Source organism: Lycium ferocissimum, unplaced genomic scaffold (assembly GCF_029784015.1).
Source record: "Lycium ferocissimum isolate CSIRO_LF1 unplaced genomic scaffold, AGI_CSIRO_Lferr_CH_V1 ctg12624, whole genome shotgun sequence".
NCBI classification, from domain to species: Eukaryota; Viridiplantae; Streptophyta; class Magnoliopsida; order Solanales; family Solanaceae; genus Lycium; species Lycium ferocissimum.
In genome coordinates this window covers 1-20,451 of record NW_026714442.1, presented here as the reverse complement: position 1 = coordinate 20,451, position 20,451 = coordinate 1, and the positions used below count along the sequence as shown (strand labels likewise).

Genomic DNA, 20,451 nt, shown 5'->3' with positions numbered 1-20,451 from the left:
ACTAGGGCTCAGGAAAGGGTCAACAGGGGTAAATGAGTCAAAAGCACTGTAACGACGGGTCGTTACAGTTGATTTCCTAGACTAACTCTACACTTCCTAACACTTTTTTGTGTGCAGATTATGTTCCTAGCATGAGTGGAGCACGAAACTTCCCTACCCATTGAGGAGCTGTGATGAAGGATTCGGGTGAGCTATTGGTTGATCAGTGACACCAGATTCTTCCTCTTCATTTATTTATTCATGTCTCCTTGTTTCAGACAGTGTATTAGTTATTATCTCTGACTTGTATCAGTTTCTTAGTGGTTCTTGTTCTAGTGACACCAGGTTTTGGCAGTTGTAGCACTTATTCCATATTTTTCTGATTACAAGACTATTTTGGACTTATAAATGACATATTTGAATATTCCGCATTGATTTCCTTATTAAATTGCTTAATTTAGATTTTTAAATGGCTTACTTACTTGATGGGAGTAGGTGATTTCACAGCCTTAGGATTTTGTGTCTTAACACAAAAAAAACTTCCTTTGATGTATTTTAAATATCGTAATGCATTATACATTGTGATTAGTGGTCATTTGATTTCTTTAATATGTACTACTATATGTTTTTTTTTTTTTTTTTTTTTGCTTTGTATCGTGTTATTATGCTGACATATTTTACTTGATACCTTATTTTTAATCTTTTTCTTTTCTTTCGAGTCTAGGGTCTACTGGAAGATTTTCTACCCCACAAAAGTAGGGGGTCAAGTTTGTAGCTTACCCTCCCCAGACCCCACTAGAGGGTAAGGCCTCTAAGGGCATTGCTTTAGGCCCCCAAATTTTGGGGGGACTATTTTCTAATTATAGTATGTGTATATGTTATTTTTTTAAGGAAAAAATTATTAAAAAGTATAGTGTAGAAACTATGAAATATTTACTCCCTCTATTTCAAAATAATTGGTATCCTTCGCTTCTCGAGAGTAAATTTAATTAATATCGAAGCTAAATTAGATTTGATTAATTCAATATATTAAAAAATAGATATTCAAAAACTATACAAAAAGTACTGTAAGTTACAGTAGTTCTCATATCAATATGATGAAAAATACATCTAAAAAATGTTGATCAAAATGTATACGATTTGACTCTTTAAAGATGAAATATTACAAGTATGGGATGGTACGAGTATAAAAAATAATTTTTTTGAAATTATGATTGATATTACTGTTGAAAAGAAAAGCCCATTTAGATCTTTACATTACTTTTGAATATAGAGCTTTTTGGGTCATCTGCATTTGTCATTGAAATAAATGACAAAATAAATTAAGGCCTTGTATTGCAGTTTGGCGTTACGCCACCAAATTTGTTGAGCTGCTTCTATAAAAGCAAGATAATCAGCAAAAGTGATTTGTTTCTGGGTATTACCAGAAGTTTCTGCAATATTGTCGGCTATTAGCCTTTTGTTGCCCATTTGAGCAAGAACAGTGCCTCTGCCCGTTCCTTTTTGTCCTCTTCCTCGTCCTCTATTAGAGGGAGGTGTCAATGTGGGTCTCATCCTGCAAATGAGAAAATGACAGTTATGAACTCAAATATTCTCTAGTGAGAAAATCAGGGAGACTATTATCACTTCCTTTTTTATAATGAATTTCAAAATCAAATGGTGCTAAAAGAGCTTGCCATCTGGCAAACATTTGTTTAGCAACATCATGTTTGCAATCTTTATTGAACATAAATTTTGCTGCTTGGCAATCAGTTTTTATTAAAAACTTTTGATTATATAAATCACCTTGAAATTTAAGAACACATTTAACTATCGCAAGAATTTCTTTTGCTACAGTGGCGTAGTTCTTTTGGCTATTATTCCATTTGCCAGAATAAAATTGGACTAAATATTCTTGTTTATCATTTGGAGAAATCTGTTTAAGAATTCCTCCATAGCCAATATCTGAGGCATCCGTTTCAATAATTTTTTGCCAACTAGGATTGGCTAAAGTAAGACAAGGAAGATTATTAACTTTTTCCTTGATTTTTTTGAAGCCCTTGCGTATGAGCATCGGTCCAAGGTTTTGGAATCTTTTTTAAATCTATCATATAAAATAGATGTGTCTTTTGCCAAATCTTTATAAAATGGCGAAATATAATTTAAACTTCCAAGAAATCTTTGAAGTTGAGTTTTATCAGTAATAATATCAGGAAATTTAGAAGCAAATTCTATACTTCTATTGATAGGAACAATTTTTCCTTTTTCAATATTATGACCAAGAAATCTGACTTTTGTTTGAAAAAGTGACATTTTTGGTTTAGATATTACTAAACCATTTTGAATAATAATTTTCTTGAATATATCAAGATGTTTAAAATGCATTTCAATGGTATTTGAAAATACTAAAATATCATCGATATAAACAATGATAAAATTGCTATAAGTCATAAAAATATCGTTCATTATCTTTTGGAACTCTGAAGGGGCATTTTTCAGTCCAAAAGGCATGACATTCCATTCAAATTGTCCTATTGGAACATTAAAAGCAGTTTTATATTTATCTGCTTCGGCTATTTGGATTTGCCAATATCCTGATTTTAAATCAAATTTAGAAAATATGATCGCATTATGAAGGCGATCTAGTAAATCCTTTTTATTAGGAATAGGATATCTAATCCATTTTAAAACTTTATTAAGAGGTTTATAATTTATAACCGATCTTGGAACTCCTCGTTCTGTTCGGATGTTTATTGACATAAAAGTCTGTGCATGACCATGGAGATTTCGAAGATCTGATAAGACCTTTGTGCAATAAAGAAGAAATCTCATTTTTACATAATTCCAAATATTCGGAATTCATTTGACATGGTCTTGCTTTGGTAGGAATATTATTTTCAGAAAAAGATTCTTCATATGGAAGAGTGACAATATGTCTTTTCCTATCCCAAAAAGCATTAGGATGGTCACTACAAATTTGTAGAGAAAATTGATTTTTTATAAACTCAATCTTATCCTGTAATTTCGGATTTTGTAAAATATCCTCAATTTGAAGCGTATAAATTTCTTGTTTAAGAAAATTGATTTGCTTGATGTTTATTCATCGACTTATCTTTAATTTCATTTAAAATCCTTGAAAAGGGTTCGATTATAAACTCGAATTTAATAGGTTTATCATCATAGGTTCCTATAAAACCTTTATCATCCAACCATTGAATAGGAAATAATTTATGGATGAATGGAGTACCCAAAATAACTTGGTTTGAAATATTTTTTACCAACACGAAGGTTTCAGGAATACAAACTTTGTCTTGGCAAATATAAGCTTTGGGTAGTTTATAAGTAATACCCATTTTTTGGCCACTAGCAGACCTTAAACTATGAGTAGTTTTTTCAAAATATTTTGAAGGTATTAATCCTTCTTGTATACAACTTAAATCTGCTCCACTATCAACCAAAGCAGTAAACTCTTTTTTGAAATTATAATCAATTAAAAGAGTAACTTTTATAAAAAATTTAAAAGAAGTAATGGTTTCTAATTTTATTAAAAAATTTGAACTGGGACCACTACTTTCACCTTCTTCCGTAGTAACAGTTTCTACAGTGTTATTAACAGGAGGTCCTTCCACAGTATTAGGAACTGGTGTTTCTATAATTTGTTTTCCTTTTTCTTCCAATTGCGAGACTCTATGGTCTAAGGTCACTTGGTGTCTCCTAAGGATGGAAATTTCTTGCTTAAGGTTATGAACTTCTCTTTCTAGGTCTTGGGTGGTTGCCGGTGTACTTATAATATTCCGGCGTTCTTGGAGGAGTTTCTTGACTCCCGCCATAGTATAAGGTCATGTAGGTTCTCTAATTTCTACAGCAGTTGGTTCTTCTTGGGGCTGCTGTTTTGAACCTATTTGGTCTATAATCTGGGACCTAAGATTTGGATCCTTAATATATTTAAAGAGATCTACGAGGTTATTACCATCTAAAACCTGAATTTGGTTTTCACTAAACTGGGAAACAAGTTTATAAAACTCATCGTCTTCCTTGGTTTTGATACAAGGTTGCCCTATTTGGCATGGTTGACATTCATCATCTGAAGTGGTTGAGATATAACTCTCTTCGTCTAATACCCTGATTTCTTCATCAGAAGAGGGGTTGGAAGAACTATCACTTTCCTTACCAGAATCATCCTCAGGTTCTGGATCTGAATTTAATAAAATCTTATATAAAGATTCTCTAAGGTCATCATCTATATTAAGAGCTTTAATCTTCTCCTTAACCTTACAATTTTTGTAAAAATGACCTATTCTGCCACACTTATAACAGGCTTTTGGGTTTTTGGATTTGATAAAATCCTTCCTTTCCTTGAAAGTCTTTTTGCGTCTAGCTTTTTTCTGCAGACGCTTCTCTTTCCATTGTTGGAAGTCTTTATGCTTCTTTTTATGCCTATGAGGCTTCTTAGAAGATTGTGGAATATCCATTCCAAACTGTCCACAAAATTCTCCTAATTGTTGTCTTTCATTAAGACCATGGTGCTTGATCTCTATGGGTTTAGCCAATTTCATTACATAAAGGCTAATCCTTCCCGCATACAAGTACCAATTAGTTTACCATAAGTATAATTATTATAATCTATACTTCTGTCCCCTTTCCTAAGAGTTTTTCTAACTCTTTCAGCAAAAAGAGGAGGGAGTCCATCTATAAATTTGGACTTCCAATGAGAGTCATTACTTTCTGGTAATTCCATGACCCTGCAAAGAAAAACATCTTTATACCACCTAAATGAGGTTAGGGTCTTGCATCTAAGGTTTTGAAGCATGGTGCGAATAGACTCCTTCTTCCTGAAAAATATTCGACAATATTAATAACAAGTGTATAAACTATATTAGTAACGGTGCTTCATCTTCATTCTTGCTTAACGACGCTTAGAATTGCATGTCGCTAACATTAGTCAAATAATTATCCCACCAACCTTTTAATCTTCTCGCTATGATCATATCTTGCAATAACTCTTTCGGTATTTTTATGAATCTTGCGGATAGTTACGTATATTAACATTCTATGAATAGTGCGATAAATTTGTCGTTCACTATTATATTTCCTTCCCGCTATAGCATTGGAAATAACATGTTCAAAATAGAACATCTTGAGGAGTTGGGCGAGGATAGTAGTACATCCTACCAGGTTTGATAGCATAATATTCATCAATTTTATTAATATACGATGCTATGCGAGCCTTATAATCAATATCAGACAAATATTTATCATCCTCTGCTATTAAAGGACTAAGTTTTAGACCTTTAAACTTTTCGTCTAAAAGTCATTCTATATCTGATAAGGGTTTTATCTTAAAATCATGAATTTCAGGAGGAGGCTGTATACTTGGAGTAGCAACTATACTTCTCGTTTTCCCTTATAAGACAATAGTAGTTTATTACCATCTAAAACTTTGGTTTTCACTAAAAATATTTGGAAACAAGTTTATAAAACTCATCGTCTTCCTTGGTTTTGATACAAGGTTGCCCTATTTTGCATGGTTGACATTCATCATCTGAAGTGGTTGAGATATAACTCTCTTCGTCTAATACCCTGATTTCTTCATCAGAAGAGGGGTTGGAAGAACTATCACTTTCCTTACGAAATCATCCTCCACGGATCGATTTAATAAAATCTTATATAAAGATTCTCTAAGGTTATCATCTATGTTAAGAGCTTTAATCTTCTCCTTAACTTCTTTTTGTAAAAATGACCTATTTATAACGGGACATTTGATAAAATCCTTCCCTTCTCTATTGGAAATAACATGTTCATGCTCCTCAATAGAACATCTTGAGGAGTTGGGCGAGGATAGTAGTACATCCTACAGGTAGGTTTGACAATATAATATTCATCAATTTTATTAATATACGATGTTATGCGAGCCTTATAATCAATATCGACAAATATTTATCATCCTCTTTTTAAAGGACTAAGTTTTAGACCTTTAAACTTTTCGTCTAAAAGTCTTTCTAAATATAAGGGTTTTATCTTAAAATCATGAATTTCGGGAGGAGGTTATACTTGGAGTAGCAACAACTTCCTTCTTTTTTCCCTTATCGGCTTAATAGTAGTCTTATTAAGACTATTTAATCTTATCAACTTTTTCATGAAGTGAAAATATTTGTTCACCCAAAATATTCATATAAACATTAGTATAATTTTGTTGCCTTATCATATTATTAATATGATGAGTCATGACAGTTAAGGCACCATTTTCAATTAATTTTGAAAAGGTTGTAAATCTTTTCCCATACGAAAATTTGCTTGTGGATAAATACTTTGAACTTTTCTCCACTTGTTAAAGTAAAATCTCTTTCTATAACGAAAATATAATTAGCAAAATATTTGGCCATAAACCAAGGAACAAAAGATATAATCGATTTCTTTTTAATAATCTTCCTTGTCTTAAAATCCTTTGGCAAAAAATTATTGAAACGGATGCCTCGGATATTGGCTATGGAGAATTCTTAAAACGATTTCTCCAAATGATAAACAAGAATATTTAGTCCATTTTAATCCCGGCAAATGGAAAATAGCCAAAAGAATTACGCCAAAAAAGAAATTCCCATATAATCTTTCTAAGATGTTTTAAAAAGAAGCATATTCCAACAATGGAAAGAGTATAAAAAGACTTTCAAGGAAAGGAAGGATTTTATCAAATCCAAAAACCCAAAAGCCTGTTATAAGTGTGGCAAAATAGGTCATTTTTACAAACATTGTAAGGTTAAGGAGAAGATTAAAGCTCTTAACATAGATGATGACCTTATATAAGATTTTATTAAATTCGGATCCGAACACGAATGATTTTGGTAAGGAAAGTGATAGTTCTTCCAACCCCTCTTCATGAAGAAATCGGTATTAGACGAAGATTATATCTCAACCACTTTGATGAATGTCAACCATGCCAAATAGGGCAACCTTGTATCAAAACCAAGGAAGACGATGAGTTTTATAAACTTGTTTCCCGAAGTGAACAAACTTTTATTTATATAAGAAAGATTTTTACGGGAGAGTTTAGATAGCTTGTGCTTGGGGATCCAAGACTTGCCTCTCAATTCTAAGTTTGATCCTTATATAACGGATCGAAATACAAAACAACAAAATTAAAAAGCCCTTTTGGCCGGATAAAAAAGTAAAAGTAAAGAAAAAAGCAAAGTCGGCCAAAAAGTAGCCGAAAGTAAAAGCAAATCCTAATAATTACAACTTTAATTATTAAAAAGCTTTTAAAAAATTCCTACTTTATAAGAGTAGCCGCCAGTGGACCAAATTCATCTGACTTATTGTCTTTTCTTCGAGCCTGCTTCTTTGGCCAATACAAATTTTTCATAGTCCTATTAACTCGTTTCTCCTCTTGGAAAAGATATTATAGTCTTCTTCATCTTCTTCTTCATTATCGTGAAACGCCATTGATGTGTCCGAAATAGCTTCCATATTAAGATCTTATACATTAGACTTAAATTCCTCCATGTATTGGGCTATGATATTTTTAGTCCTTTTTCAATTGGATCTTTCGAGCAATTTGCTCAAATGCAATTTTGAAGTCCTTATATTGTGCAATGATTGTTTTAATTTGATTTATTAAATCATCTCGAATAGTTCCATCTTTTGATTTTTGTAATAATTTTTTCAATTTTGTATAAAAAATCTTTTAAGCAAGGCATATTTTGCGGGTATAACCCACTTCAATTTCCATTTCATAATCCATGGAATAGAGAATTCAATGAAGAAATACATATTAAAAATTTCCTCGGAGAAAGTAATATTATTTTCCAAATCTATTATTTTTGGAGAAACATCAACCCATTCGGTATATAAACCTTTAAAAATTTCACGGTTGGACCATAATGAATCCACCATTGATAAAACCAATTTGGTATGCCTGTTTATAAACATTGGCACAAATTTTTATAAACCATGAATGTTTCCTATTAGGATTTTCATATAAAAGATTAAAGCTTTCAACATAATCCCATAATTAAATTTAACATATTTTTATGAATCTTGGTGTATAGTGCTTTATAACATTCTATGAATAGTGCAATAAATTTGTCGTTCACTATAGTCAATATTCCATTCATATATTTCCTTAATAGAACATCTTGAGCAATAGCCTAGTAAAGTAACTTGCTACCTAGATGGCATCATGTGGCGGCGCGATCCTGATCCATTTATCCTGATGCATAAATGGTATCAGAGCCATGGTGTTTCAGTAGTAATAGGTGATGTAATTCAACGATTTCATAAAATGAATTTTATAAATCGAAAAAGAACTGTTAAAAACAGTAAAAAAGAGGAATATGATACTCCTCAAGAACTGGATCTCCTTAATAAATGGACGATTCCTAAAATTGAACCCAGAACAATTTACCAGATGGGTACTTTTGAGAAAATAGGTCTCAAACAAGTAGTTAAAACTACTGAAGAAACTATGACTGTAGATAATGATCATGCTACATTTAGACTATTATCTGACAGTGATCTTGCCCTTATAGGGTAACCCATAGATTTATGCATATTGGGTTAATTCAAGTTGCTTTTAAACCTTTAACTTTAAGAGGTTTACCGAGAGAGCTTTATAGCGACTCTAAGAGATGGAAGAAATCGAAACGGAAGAAATCCCTCATAGGACGTCCAAACAAGTTTAGCTTATGGACCAGTTTATTTTAATGCTTATCCTAACTTGCAGGTATCTTTGCAAGATGATAATTCTTTAGATGCTTTAATATTAAGTATCAAATTACATGGTTATGATTATATGCCAGGTACAGAGGTAATATGCATCTGTTATAGAATTTATTATAAACCATTATATACCATGAATCCTATGTGTAAGATCATGGATTTTAAAAATGAAACTATTTTAATAGAAACTAATTTTGGTAAATCCAAAATTATGACTAGAAGACCTATCAAGTGGGATGAAATAAATTTCCCTAAAGAGTGGGTCATTGAAGGAGCAACACCTCCTCAAAATGTTTTTATTGAAATTTCAGAAATTGAACAGATCCCAGATGGGACGAGAAAATTAAGGTTTCATGAACCTACACTTGCATTTTAGAAGATTATGAACATAATAGTGTTCGTTCTAGTATACCTAGATCTTTATCTTCTAACGATCTTATATATCTCCTGTGATTATATTGTACAAACTCCATCAAGGGCATCTACTTCTCAAATAAGAGATGATGATTCTAATAGAATTGATAGATTAAATATTAACCGTGATAATATTGTAACAGGTATTAAAGACCCAGAATTGATTTGAGTCAGACATGGATTTTCCTATATTTAATGGATCCAAGTCAGAAAATTGATTTTAGTCGGGGATCACCCGCAAGACTAGAAATCGGTAAAGAGTTTTATACTCCTAAATGGATAACATTTAGAAAATGGTTTTTTGATAATTTTAAACCGGAAGAAACAACTTTTTCCAGAAGAATTTTATAAAGATCTTTTTACCAAAGAAATCGATTATATCTTTTGTTCCTTGGTTTATGGCCAAATATTTTGCTAATTATATTTCGTTATAGAAAGAGATTTTACTTTAACAAGTGGAGAAAAGTTCAAAGTATTTATCCTCCACAAGCATCTTTCGTATGGGAAAAGATTTACATTTCTCAACCTTTTCAAAATTAATTGAAAATGGTGCCTTGACGTATGACTCAACATATTAATAATATGATAAGGCAACAAAATTATACTAATGTTTATATGAATATTTTGGGTGAACAAATATTTTCACTTCATGAAAAAGTTGATAAACTTCTAAACAGTCTTAATAAGACTCCTATTCCTGATAAGGGAAAACAGAAGGAAGTTGTTGCTACTCCAAGTATACAACCTCCTCCTGAAATTCATGATTTTAAATTAAAATCCTTATCAGACTTAGAAAACCTTTTAGACGAAAAGTTTAAAGGTTTAAAACTTAGTCCTTTAATTGCAGAGGATGATAAATATTTGTCTGATATTGATTATAAGGCTCGCATAGCATCAGATATTAATAAAATTGATGAATATTATGCTGTCAAGCCTACCCAGAGGATGTACTACTATCCTCGACCAACTCCTCAAGATGTTTTATTAGAGGAGCATGAACATGTTATTTCCAACAGTTATAGTGGTAAGGAAATATATGAATGGAATATTGACGGTTATAGTGAACGTCAAATTTATTGCACTATTCATAGAATGTTAATGTACAGCACTATCTGCAAGGTTCATAAAAATACTGAAAGAGTTATTGCAGATATGATTATAGCTGGTTTCACTGGCCAATTAAAAGGTTGGTGGGATAATTATTTGACTAATGTGCAGCGTCATGCTATTCTAAGCGCTGTTAAGCAAGAAGGTGAAGATGAAGCACCTGTTGCTAATATAGTTTATACACTTGTTATTAATATTGTTGAACATTTTTCAGGAAGATGGACGGATAATAATGAATCTATTCGCACCATGCTTCAAAACCTTAGATGCAAGACCCTAACCTCATTTAGGTGGTATAAAGATGTTTTTCTTTGCAGGGTCATGGAATTACCAGAGAGTAATGACTCTCATTGGAAGTCCAAATTCATAGATGGACTCCCTCCTCTTTTTGCAGAAAGAGTTAGAAAAGCTCTTAGGAAAGGGGAAAGAAGTATAGATTATAATAATTATACTTATGGTAAATTAATTGGTACTTGTATGCAGGAAGGATTAGCATTATGTAATGAAATTCAGCTAAACCAGCAGATCAAGCGCCATGGTCTTAATGAAAGACAACAATTAGGAGAATTTTGTGGACAATTTGGTATGGATATTCCACAATCTTCTAAGAAGCCTCATAGGCATAAAAAGAAGCATAAAGACTTCCAACAATGGAAGGAAAAGCGTCTACAAAAGAGAACTAGGCGCAAAAAGGCCTTTAAGGAAAGGAAGGATTTTATTAAATCCAAAAACCCAAAAGCCTGTTATAAGTGTGGCAGAGTAGGTCATTTTTACAAAAATTGTAAGGTTAAGGAGAAGATTAAAGCCCTTAACATAGATGATGACCTTAGAGAATCTTTATATAAGATTTTATTAAATTCAGATCCAGAACCAGAGGATGATTCTGGTAAGGATAGTGATAGTTCTTCCAACCCCTCTTCAGATGAAGATATTAGGGTGTTAGACGAAGAGAGTTATATCTCAACCAGTTCAGATGATGAATGTCAACCATGCCAAATAGGGCAACCTTGTGTCAAAACCAAGGAAGACGATGAGTTTTATAAACTTGTTTCCCAGTTTAGTGAAAACAAATTCAGGTTTTAGATGGTAATAACCTCGTAGATCTCTTTAAATATATTAAGGATCAAAATCTTAGGTCTCAGATTATAGACCAAATAGGTTCAAAACAACAACCCCAAGAAGAACCAACTGCTGTAGAAATTAGAGAACCTACAGGACCTTATACTATGGCTGGAGTCAAAAAACTCCTCCAAGAACGCCGGAATATTATAAGTACACCGGCAACCACCCAAGATTTAGAAAGAGAGGTTCATAACCTTAAGCAAGAAATTTCCACCCTTAGGAGACACCAAATTACCTTAGATCATAGGGTCTCGCAACTAGAGGGAAAAGGAAAACAAATCATAGAAACACCAGTTAATAACACCGTAGAAACTGTTACTACGGAGGAAGGAGAAGGTAGTGGTCCCAGTTCCAATTTTTTAATAAAATTAGAAACCATTACTTCTTTTAAATTTTTTATAAAAGTTACTCTTTTAATTGATTATAATTTCAAAAAAGAGTTTACTGCTCTAGTTGATAGTGGAGCAGATTTAAGTTGTATTCAAGAAGGATTAATTCCTTCAAAATATTTTGAAAAAACTACTCATAGTTTAAGGTCTAAAAGGATAGTGGCCAAAAAATGGGTATTACTTATAAATTACCCAAAGCTTATATTTGCCAAGACAAAGTTTGTATTCCTGAAACTTTCGTATTGGTAAAAAATATTTCAAACCAAGTTATTTTGGGTACTCCATTCATCCATAAATTATTTCCTATTCAATGGATGGATGACAAAGGTTTTATAGGAACCTATAATGATAAACCTATTAAATTCGAGTTTATAACAGAACCTTTTTCGAGAATTTTAAATGAAATCAAAGATAGACTGATGAATAAACATCAGCAAATTAATTTTCTTAAACAAGAAATTTATACTCTTCAAATTGAAGATATTTTACAAAATCCTAAATTACAGGATAAAATTGAGTTTATAAAAAATCAATTTTCTCTACAAATTTGTAGTGATCATCCTAATGCTTTTTGGGACAGGAAAAGACATATTGTCACTCTTCCATATGAAGAATCTTTTTCTGAAAATAATATTCCTACTAAAGCAAGACCATGTCAAATGAATTCCGAATATTTGGAATTATGTAAAAATGAGATTTCTTCCTTATTGAACAAAGGTCTTATCAGATCTTCGAAATCTCCATGGTCATGCACAGCTTTTTATGTTAATAAACATGCTTTTAACGAACGAGGAGTTCCAAGATTAGTTATAAATTATAAACCCCTTAATAAGGTTTTAAAATGGATTAGATATCCTATTCCTAATAAAAAGGATTTATTAGATCGCCTTCATAATGCGATTATATTTTCTAAATTTGATTTAAAATCAGGTTATTGGCAAATCCAAATAGCCGAAGCAGATAAATATAAAACTGCTTTTAATGTTCCAATAGGACAATTTGAATGGAATGTCATGCCTTTTGGACTGAAGAATGCCCCTTCAGAATTCCAAAAGATTATGAATGATATTTTTATGGCTTATAGCAATTTTATCATTGTTTATATCGATGATATTTTAGTATTTTCAAATACTATTGAAATGCATTTTAAACATCTTGATATATTCAAGAAAATTATTATTCAAAATGGTTTAGTTATATCTAAACCAAAAATGTCACTTTTTCAAACAAAAGTCAGATTTCTTGGTCATAATATTGAAAAAGGAAAAATTATTCCTATTAATAGAAGTATAGAATTTGCTTCTAAATTTCCTATATTATTACGATAAAACTCACTTCAAAGATTTCTTGGAAGTTTAAATTATATTTCGCCATTTTATAAAGATTTGGCAAAAGATACATCTATTTTATATGATAGATTAAAAAAGATTCCAAAACCTTGGACTGATGCTCATACGCAAGCAGTTCAAAAAATCAAGGAAAAAGTTAATAATCTTCCTTGTCTTACTTTAGCCAATCCTAGTTGGCAAAAAATTATTGAAACGGATGCCTCAGATATTGGCTATGGAGGAATTCTTAAACAGATTTTCTCCAAATGATAAACAAGAATATTTAGTCCAGTTTTATTCGGCAAATGGAATAATAGCCAAAAGAACTATGCTACTATAGCAAAAGAAATTCTTGCTATAGTTAAATGTGTTCTTAAATTTCAAGGTGATTTATATAATCAAAAGTTTTTAATAAAAACTAATTGCCAAGCAGCAAAATTTATGTTTAATAAAGATTGCAAACATGATGTTTCTAAACAAATGTTTGCCAGATGGCAAGCTCTTTTAGCACCATTTGATTTTGAAATTCATTATAAAAAGGAAGTTGATAATAGTCTCCCTGATTTTCTTACTAGAGAATATTTAAGTTCATAACTGTCATTTTCTCATTTGCAGGATGAGACCCACATTGACACCTCCCTCTAATAGAGGAAGGGGAAGAGGACAAAAAGGAACGGGCGAGAGGCACTGTTCTTGCTCAAATGGGCAACAAAAGGCTAATAGCCGACAAAATATTGCGAAACTTCGGTAATACCCGAAACAAATCACTTTTGCTTGATTATCTTGCTTTTATAGAAGCACGAAAAAAAAGGGAATAATATGCCTCCATCATACTCCGGTTCCCTCGTAATTGATGATAATGAGGACATTGATTCATATGAAGAAAATACTCAAAGAGAGTTAATAATTCTCCTTGAGAATGATGATCTCCAATGGAAAGATGAACCTTGGCAAATAATGCAAAGGTATTTTGATACGACGTCATACGCCACTCCGACTTATAAATATCGGATGAATTATGAAATGATCCTATCATATACGGGGTCACCGAAATTCCAAGATTTTTATCCTGCTAATAGCAAGAAAATTTATAATTTTTCAAAAATTATCATCAAAAAAGGTATTTTCTCCAAATGAATGGGGAATAAGTCCGTTAAAGGATAGGGATTATATCCACCCGAACAAAAAGTCCCGATTAAATTTAATTATTGGGATTATGTTGAAAGCTTTAATAAAGCTCTTTTATATGAAAATCCTAATAGGAAACATTCATGGTTTATAAAAATTTGTGCCAATGTTTATAAACAGGCATACCAAATTGGTTTTATCAATGGTGGATTCATTATGGTCCAACCATGAAATCTTTACCGTAACCCTTTAAAGGTTTATATACCGAATGGGTTGATGTTTCTCCAAAAATAATAGATTTGGAAAATAATATTACTTTCTCTCGAGGAAATTTCTAATATGTATTTCTTCATTGAATTCTCTATTCCATGGATTATGATGAATGGACAGTTGAAGTGGGTTATACCCCGCAAAATATGCCTTGCTTAAACAGATTTTTTATACAAAATTCTGGAAAAAATTATTACAAAAATCAAAAGATGGAACTATTCCAGGACAGGATTTAATAAATCAAATTAAAACAACCATTGCACAATATAAGGACTCCCTCAGCTCAAGGACAAAGGAAGTACCCAGTGCATTTGAGCAAATTGCTCGAAAAATCCAATTGAAAAAAGGACTAATTCCCCGAAATTCATAGCCCAATATATGGAGGAATTTAAGTCTAATATAATGCAAACATCTTAATATGGAAGCTATTTCAGACACATCAATGGCGTCTGTCGGTCATACCACTGATAATGAAGAAGAAGAAGAAGAAGAAGACTATAATAATCAAGTCTTAGCAGGAGAATCTCAAAGTCCAGCTAATACCGAGGACTATGAAAAATTTGCAGCCCAATTCCTTGGCCAAGAGGAAGCATCTTCCAGCTCAGCAAAAGACAAGGGCAAGTCACAAATGAAGTGATTGGTGGGACCCGCCACTAGGCGGCTACTTTTATAAAGTAGGAATCTGCTTTTATAAAAGCAGCTTTAATAATTAAAGTTGTAATTATTACATTTTACTTTTACTTTCGGCTACTTTTTGGCCGCTTTTGCTTTTTCTTTACTTTTACTTTTTATCTGGCCATCATGTTGTCGGCCATTTACTTTTTCATTTTGTTGTTTTGTATTTTTGATCCGTTATATAAGGATCATTCTTCTCAGTTGAGAGGCAAGTCTTGGATCCCCCAAGCACAAGCTCTCTACTACTCTCCCTCTTGTAAAAACTTTCTTATATAAATAAAAGCTTGTTCATACAAATCTCCTTCTAATGAGCACAACCTTTATCTTTAAGGTATAAATTTTATTTTTATTTTATTTTCTTTAATTTATAAATTCCGTTCATGTTTAGCCTTATAGGCTAAATACTCCGTTGAATTACGTCACACTAGACTACTAAGATCATGGTAATAATGCTTTAATGCATCATGATCATGCCAAAACATGATGTTCAAGGTTAGGTGAGATTGACCCAGGCGGACTGTTCAAAACCAGACGGTGGTCCCGTTTTCCGCCCGTTTAGCCGAGGATGGCGTTTGAGGGCATGTTGGACTTGTTCTGGCAAGAACAACCCCAACGCCAGGTCAATAGCCTAGTAAAGTAACTTGCTACCTAGATGGCATCATGTGGCGGCGCGATCCCTTATTGTTATTATGATATAATGGTATCGAGCCATGGTGTTTCGGTAGTAATAGGTGATGTAATTCAACGATTTCATAAAATGAATTTTATAAATCGAAAAAGAACGTTAAAAACAAGAAAAAAGAATATGATACTCCTCAAGAACTGGATCTCCTTAATAAATGGACGATTCCTAAAATTGAACCCAGAACAATTTATCAGATGGGTACTTTTGAGAAAATAGGTCTCAAACAAGTAGTTAAAACTACTGAAGAAACTATGACTGTAGATAATGATCATGCTACATTTAGACTAATATATGACAGTGATCTAGTCCCTTATAGGGTAACCCATAGATTTATGCATATTGGGTTAATTCAAGTTCCTTTTAAACCTTTAACTTTAAGAGGTTTACCAGAGAGCTTTATAGCAGCTCTAAGAGATGGAAGAAATCGAAACTGGAAGAAATCCCTCATAGGGATAGTCCAAACAAGTTTGGCTTATGGTCCAGTTTATTTTAATGCTTATCCTAACTTGCGTATCCTTGCAAGATGATAATTCTTTAGATGCTTTAATATTAAGTATCAAATTGCATGGTTATGATTATATGCCGAGATGGTCGAGAGGTAATATGCATCTGTTATAGAATTTATTATAAACCATTATATACCATGAATCCTATGTGTAAAATCATGGATTTTAAAAATGAAACTATTTTAATAGAAACTAATTTTGGTAAATCCAAAATTATGACTAGAAGACCTATCAAGTGGGATGAAATAAATTTCCCTAAAGAGTGGGTCATTGAAGGAGCAACACCTCCTCAAAATGTTTTTACTGAAATTTCAGAAATCGAACAAATCCCAGATGGGACAGTAAAATTAAGGTTTCATGAACCTACACTTGCATTAGAAGATGATGAACATAATAGTGTTCGTTCTAGTATACCTAGATCTTTATCTTCTAACAGATCTTATATATCTCCTGTGGATTATATTGTACAGACCCCATCAAGAGCATCTACTTCTCAAATAAGAGATGATGATTCTAATAGAATTGATAGATTAAATATTAACCAGGATAATATTGTAACTGGTATTAAAGACCCAGAATTGACTGAGTCAGACATGGATTTTCCTATATTTAATGGATCCAAGTCAAAAAATTGATTTTAGTCGGGGATCACCCGCAAGACTAGAAATCAGTAAAGAGTTTTATACTCCTAAATGGATAACATTTAGAAAATGGTTTTTTGATAATTTTAAACCAGAAGAAACAATAGTTTTCCAGGAAGAATTTTATAAAGATCTTACCAAAGCAAATAAGATTATATCTTTCGTGCCTTGGTTTATGGCAAAATATATTGTTGATTACATTTCTGTTCTAGAAAGAGATTTTACTTTAACAAGTGGAGAAAAGTTCAAAGTATTTATCCTCCACAAGCAAATTTTCGTATGGGAAAAGATTTACATTTCTCAAATTTTTCAAAATTAATTGAAAATGGTGCCTTAATCGTCATGACTCAACATATTAATAATATGATAAGGCAACAAAATTATACTAATGTTTATATGAATATTTTGGGTGAACAAATATTTTCACTTCATGAAAAAGTTGATAAACTTCTAAACAGTCTTAATAAGACTACTATTCGATAAGGAAAAAACGAAAGGAAGTTGTTGCTACTCCAAGTATACGACCTCCTCCCGAAATTCATGATTTTAAATAAAACCCTTATCGATTTAGAAAGACTTTTAGACGAAAAGTTTAAAGGTTTAAAACTTAGTCCTTTAATTGCAGAGGATGATACATATTTGTCTAATATTGACTATAAGGCTCGCATAGCATCAGATATTAATAAAATTGATGAATATTATGCTGTCAAACCTACCCAGAGGATGTACTACTATCCTCGACCAACTCCTCAAGATGTTTTATTAGAGGAGCATGAACATGTTATTTCCAACAGTTATAGTGGTAAGAAAATATATGAATGGAATATTGACGGTTATAGTGAACGTCAAATTTATTGCACTATTCATAGAATGTTAATGTACGACTATCGCAAGATTCATAAAAATACGAAAGAGTTATTGCGATATGATCATAGCTGGTTTCACTTAAAAGGTTGGTGGGATAATTATTTGACCAATTAAAAGGTTGGTGGGATAATTATTTGACTAAACCTTTATCATCCATCCATTGAATAGGAAATAGTTTATGGATGAATGGAGTACCCAAAATAACTTGGTTTGAAATATTTTTTACCAACACGAAGGTTTCAGGAATACAAACTTTGTTTTGGCAAATATAAGCTTTGGGTAATTTATAAGTAATACCCATTTTTTGGCCAAATGAAGACATAGCAGAGTTATATCTTAAACTATGAGTAGTTTTTTCAAAATATTTTCAAGGTATTAATCCTTCTTATATACAACTTAAATATTAAGGATCCACTATCAACCAAACGACAGAACTCTTTTTTGAAATTATAATCAATTAAAAGAGTAACTTTATAAAAAAATTAAAAGAAGTAATGGTTTCAAATCTTATTAAAAAATTTGACTGGGACCACTACTTTCACCTTCTTCCGTAGAGGGAAAAGGTCATAGAAACACCAAGCTTAACACCGTTTAATCTACGTGTTATTAACAGGAGGTCCTTCCACAGTATTAGGAACTGGTGTTTCTATAATTTGTTTTCCTTTTTCTTCCAATTGCGAGCAAGTTACTTTACTAGGCTATTGATCCTGGCATTGGGGTTGTTCTTGTCAGAACAAGTCCAACATGCCCTCAAATGCCATCCTCGGCTAAACGGGCGGAAACAGGACCACCGTCTGGTTTTGAACAGTCCGCCTGGGTCAATCTCACCTAACCTTGAACATCACGTTTTAGCATGATCATAATGCATTAAAGCATTATTACCATGATCTCTCAAATTTGTAGTCAGTGTGACGTAATTCCATACGGCCGAGTATTTAGCAAGACCATGAAATGAATAAGGCTAAAATGAGCGAAAAATATAAAATAAAAGAAAAATAAAAATTTAAAATTTATACCTTAAGGATGAAGGTTGTGCTCAGTAGAAGGAGATTTATATGAACAAACTTTTATTTATGTAAGAGAAAGATTTTTTTACGGAGGAGAGTGGTTCCAATAGAGAGCTTGTGCTTGGGGGATCCCCTTCGTAAGACTTGCCTCTCAATTCGAAGTTTGATCCTTATATAACGGATATATTCGAAATACAAAACAACAAAATTAAAAAGCAAATGGCCGACAAAATGATGGCCAGATAAAAAGTAAAAGTAAAGAAAAAGCAAAGTCGGCCAAAAAGTAGCCGAAAGTAAAAGCAAGTTAAAAACGGGTTCAATTTTAGGGATCGTCCATTTATTAAGGAGATCCGAATTCTTGAGGATAATATAATATATTCTATTTTAAAAGCGCTTTATTTTATCCGTTTTTAATATCATGTTCTTTTTTCGATTTATAAAATTCATTTTATGAAGTCGTTGAATTACATCACTTATTACTACTGAAACACCATGGCTCTGATACCATTTACCAGATGGGTACTTTTGAGAAGATAGGTCTCAAACAAGTAGTTAAAACTACTGAAGAAACTATGACTGTAGATAATGATCATGCTACATTTAGACTATTATCTGACAGTGATCTTGCCCCTTATAGGGTAACACATAGATTTATGCATATTGGGTTAATCCAAGTTGCTTTTAAACCTTTAACATTAAGAGGTCTACAGAGAGCTTCATAAGCTCTAAGAGATGGAAGAAACAGCCGGAAAAAGTCTCTAATAGGGGTCCAAACAAGTTTAGCTTATGGACCGATTTATTTTAATGCTTATCCTAATTTGCAGGTATCTTTGCAAGATGATAATTCTTTAGATGCTTTAATATTAAGTATCAAATTACATGGTTATAATTATATGCCAGGTACAGAGGTAATATGCATCTGTTATAGAATTTATTATAAACCATTATATACCATGAATCTTATGTGTAAAATTATGGATTTTAAAAATGAAACTATTTTGATAGAAACCAATTTTGGTAAATCCAAAATTATGACTAGAAGACCTATCAAGTGGGATGAAATAAATTTCCCTAAAGAGTGGGTCATTGGAAGGAGCAACACCTCTCAAAATGTTTTTTGCGAAATTTCGGAAATCGAACGATCCCGAGATGGGACGTAAAATTAAGGTTTCATGAACCTACACTTGCATTAGAAGAGGATGAACATAATAGTGTTCGAACTAGTATACCTAGATCTTTATCTTCTAACGCATCTTATATATCTCATGGATTATATTATCGACCATCAAGGGCATCTACTTCACAGTGTAAGAGATGATGATTCTAATAGAATTGATAGATTAAATATTAACCGTGATAATATTGTAACAGGTATTAAAGACCCGAATTAGTACCGAGTCGTACATGGATTTTCCTATATTTAATGGATCAAGTCGAAAAATTGATTTTAGTCGGGGATCACCCGCAAGATTACAAATCGGCTCGAGAGTTTTATACTCCTAAATGGATAACATTTAGAAAATGGTTTTTTGATAATTTCAAACCAGAAGAAACAACTGTTTTCCAGGAAGAATTTTATAAAGACCTTTCTGCAGCAAATCAGATTATATCTTTTGTTCCTTGGTTTATGGCCAAATACTTT

At 32.1% G+C, this 20,451-nt stretch overlaps 1 protein-coding gene across 1 annotated transcript; it reads left to right on the top strand.

Annotated features, from left to right (window-relative positions):
- The first annotated feature begins 8,233 nt into the window (after nucleotides 1-8,233).
- Nucleotides 8,234-11,274, top strand: LOC132041969 (uncharacterized). The gene is made up of 2 exons (XM_059432635.1): nucleotides 8,234-8,481; nucleotides 9,762-11,274. The coding sequence occupies exons 1-2, from the start codon at nucleotides 8,234-8,236 to the stop codon at nucleotides 11,272-11,274; spliced, it is 1,761 nt and encodes a 586-aa protein (XP_059288618.1).
- Nucleotides 11,275-20,451: the final 9,177 nt, after the last annotated feature.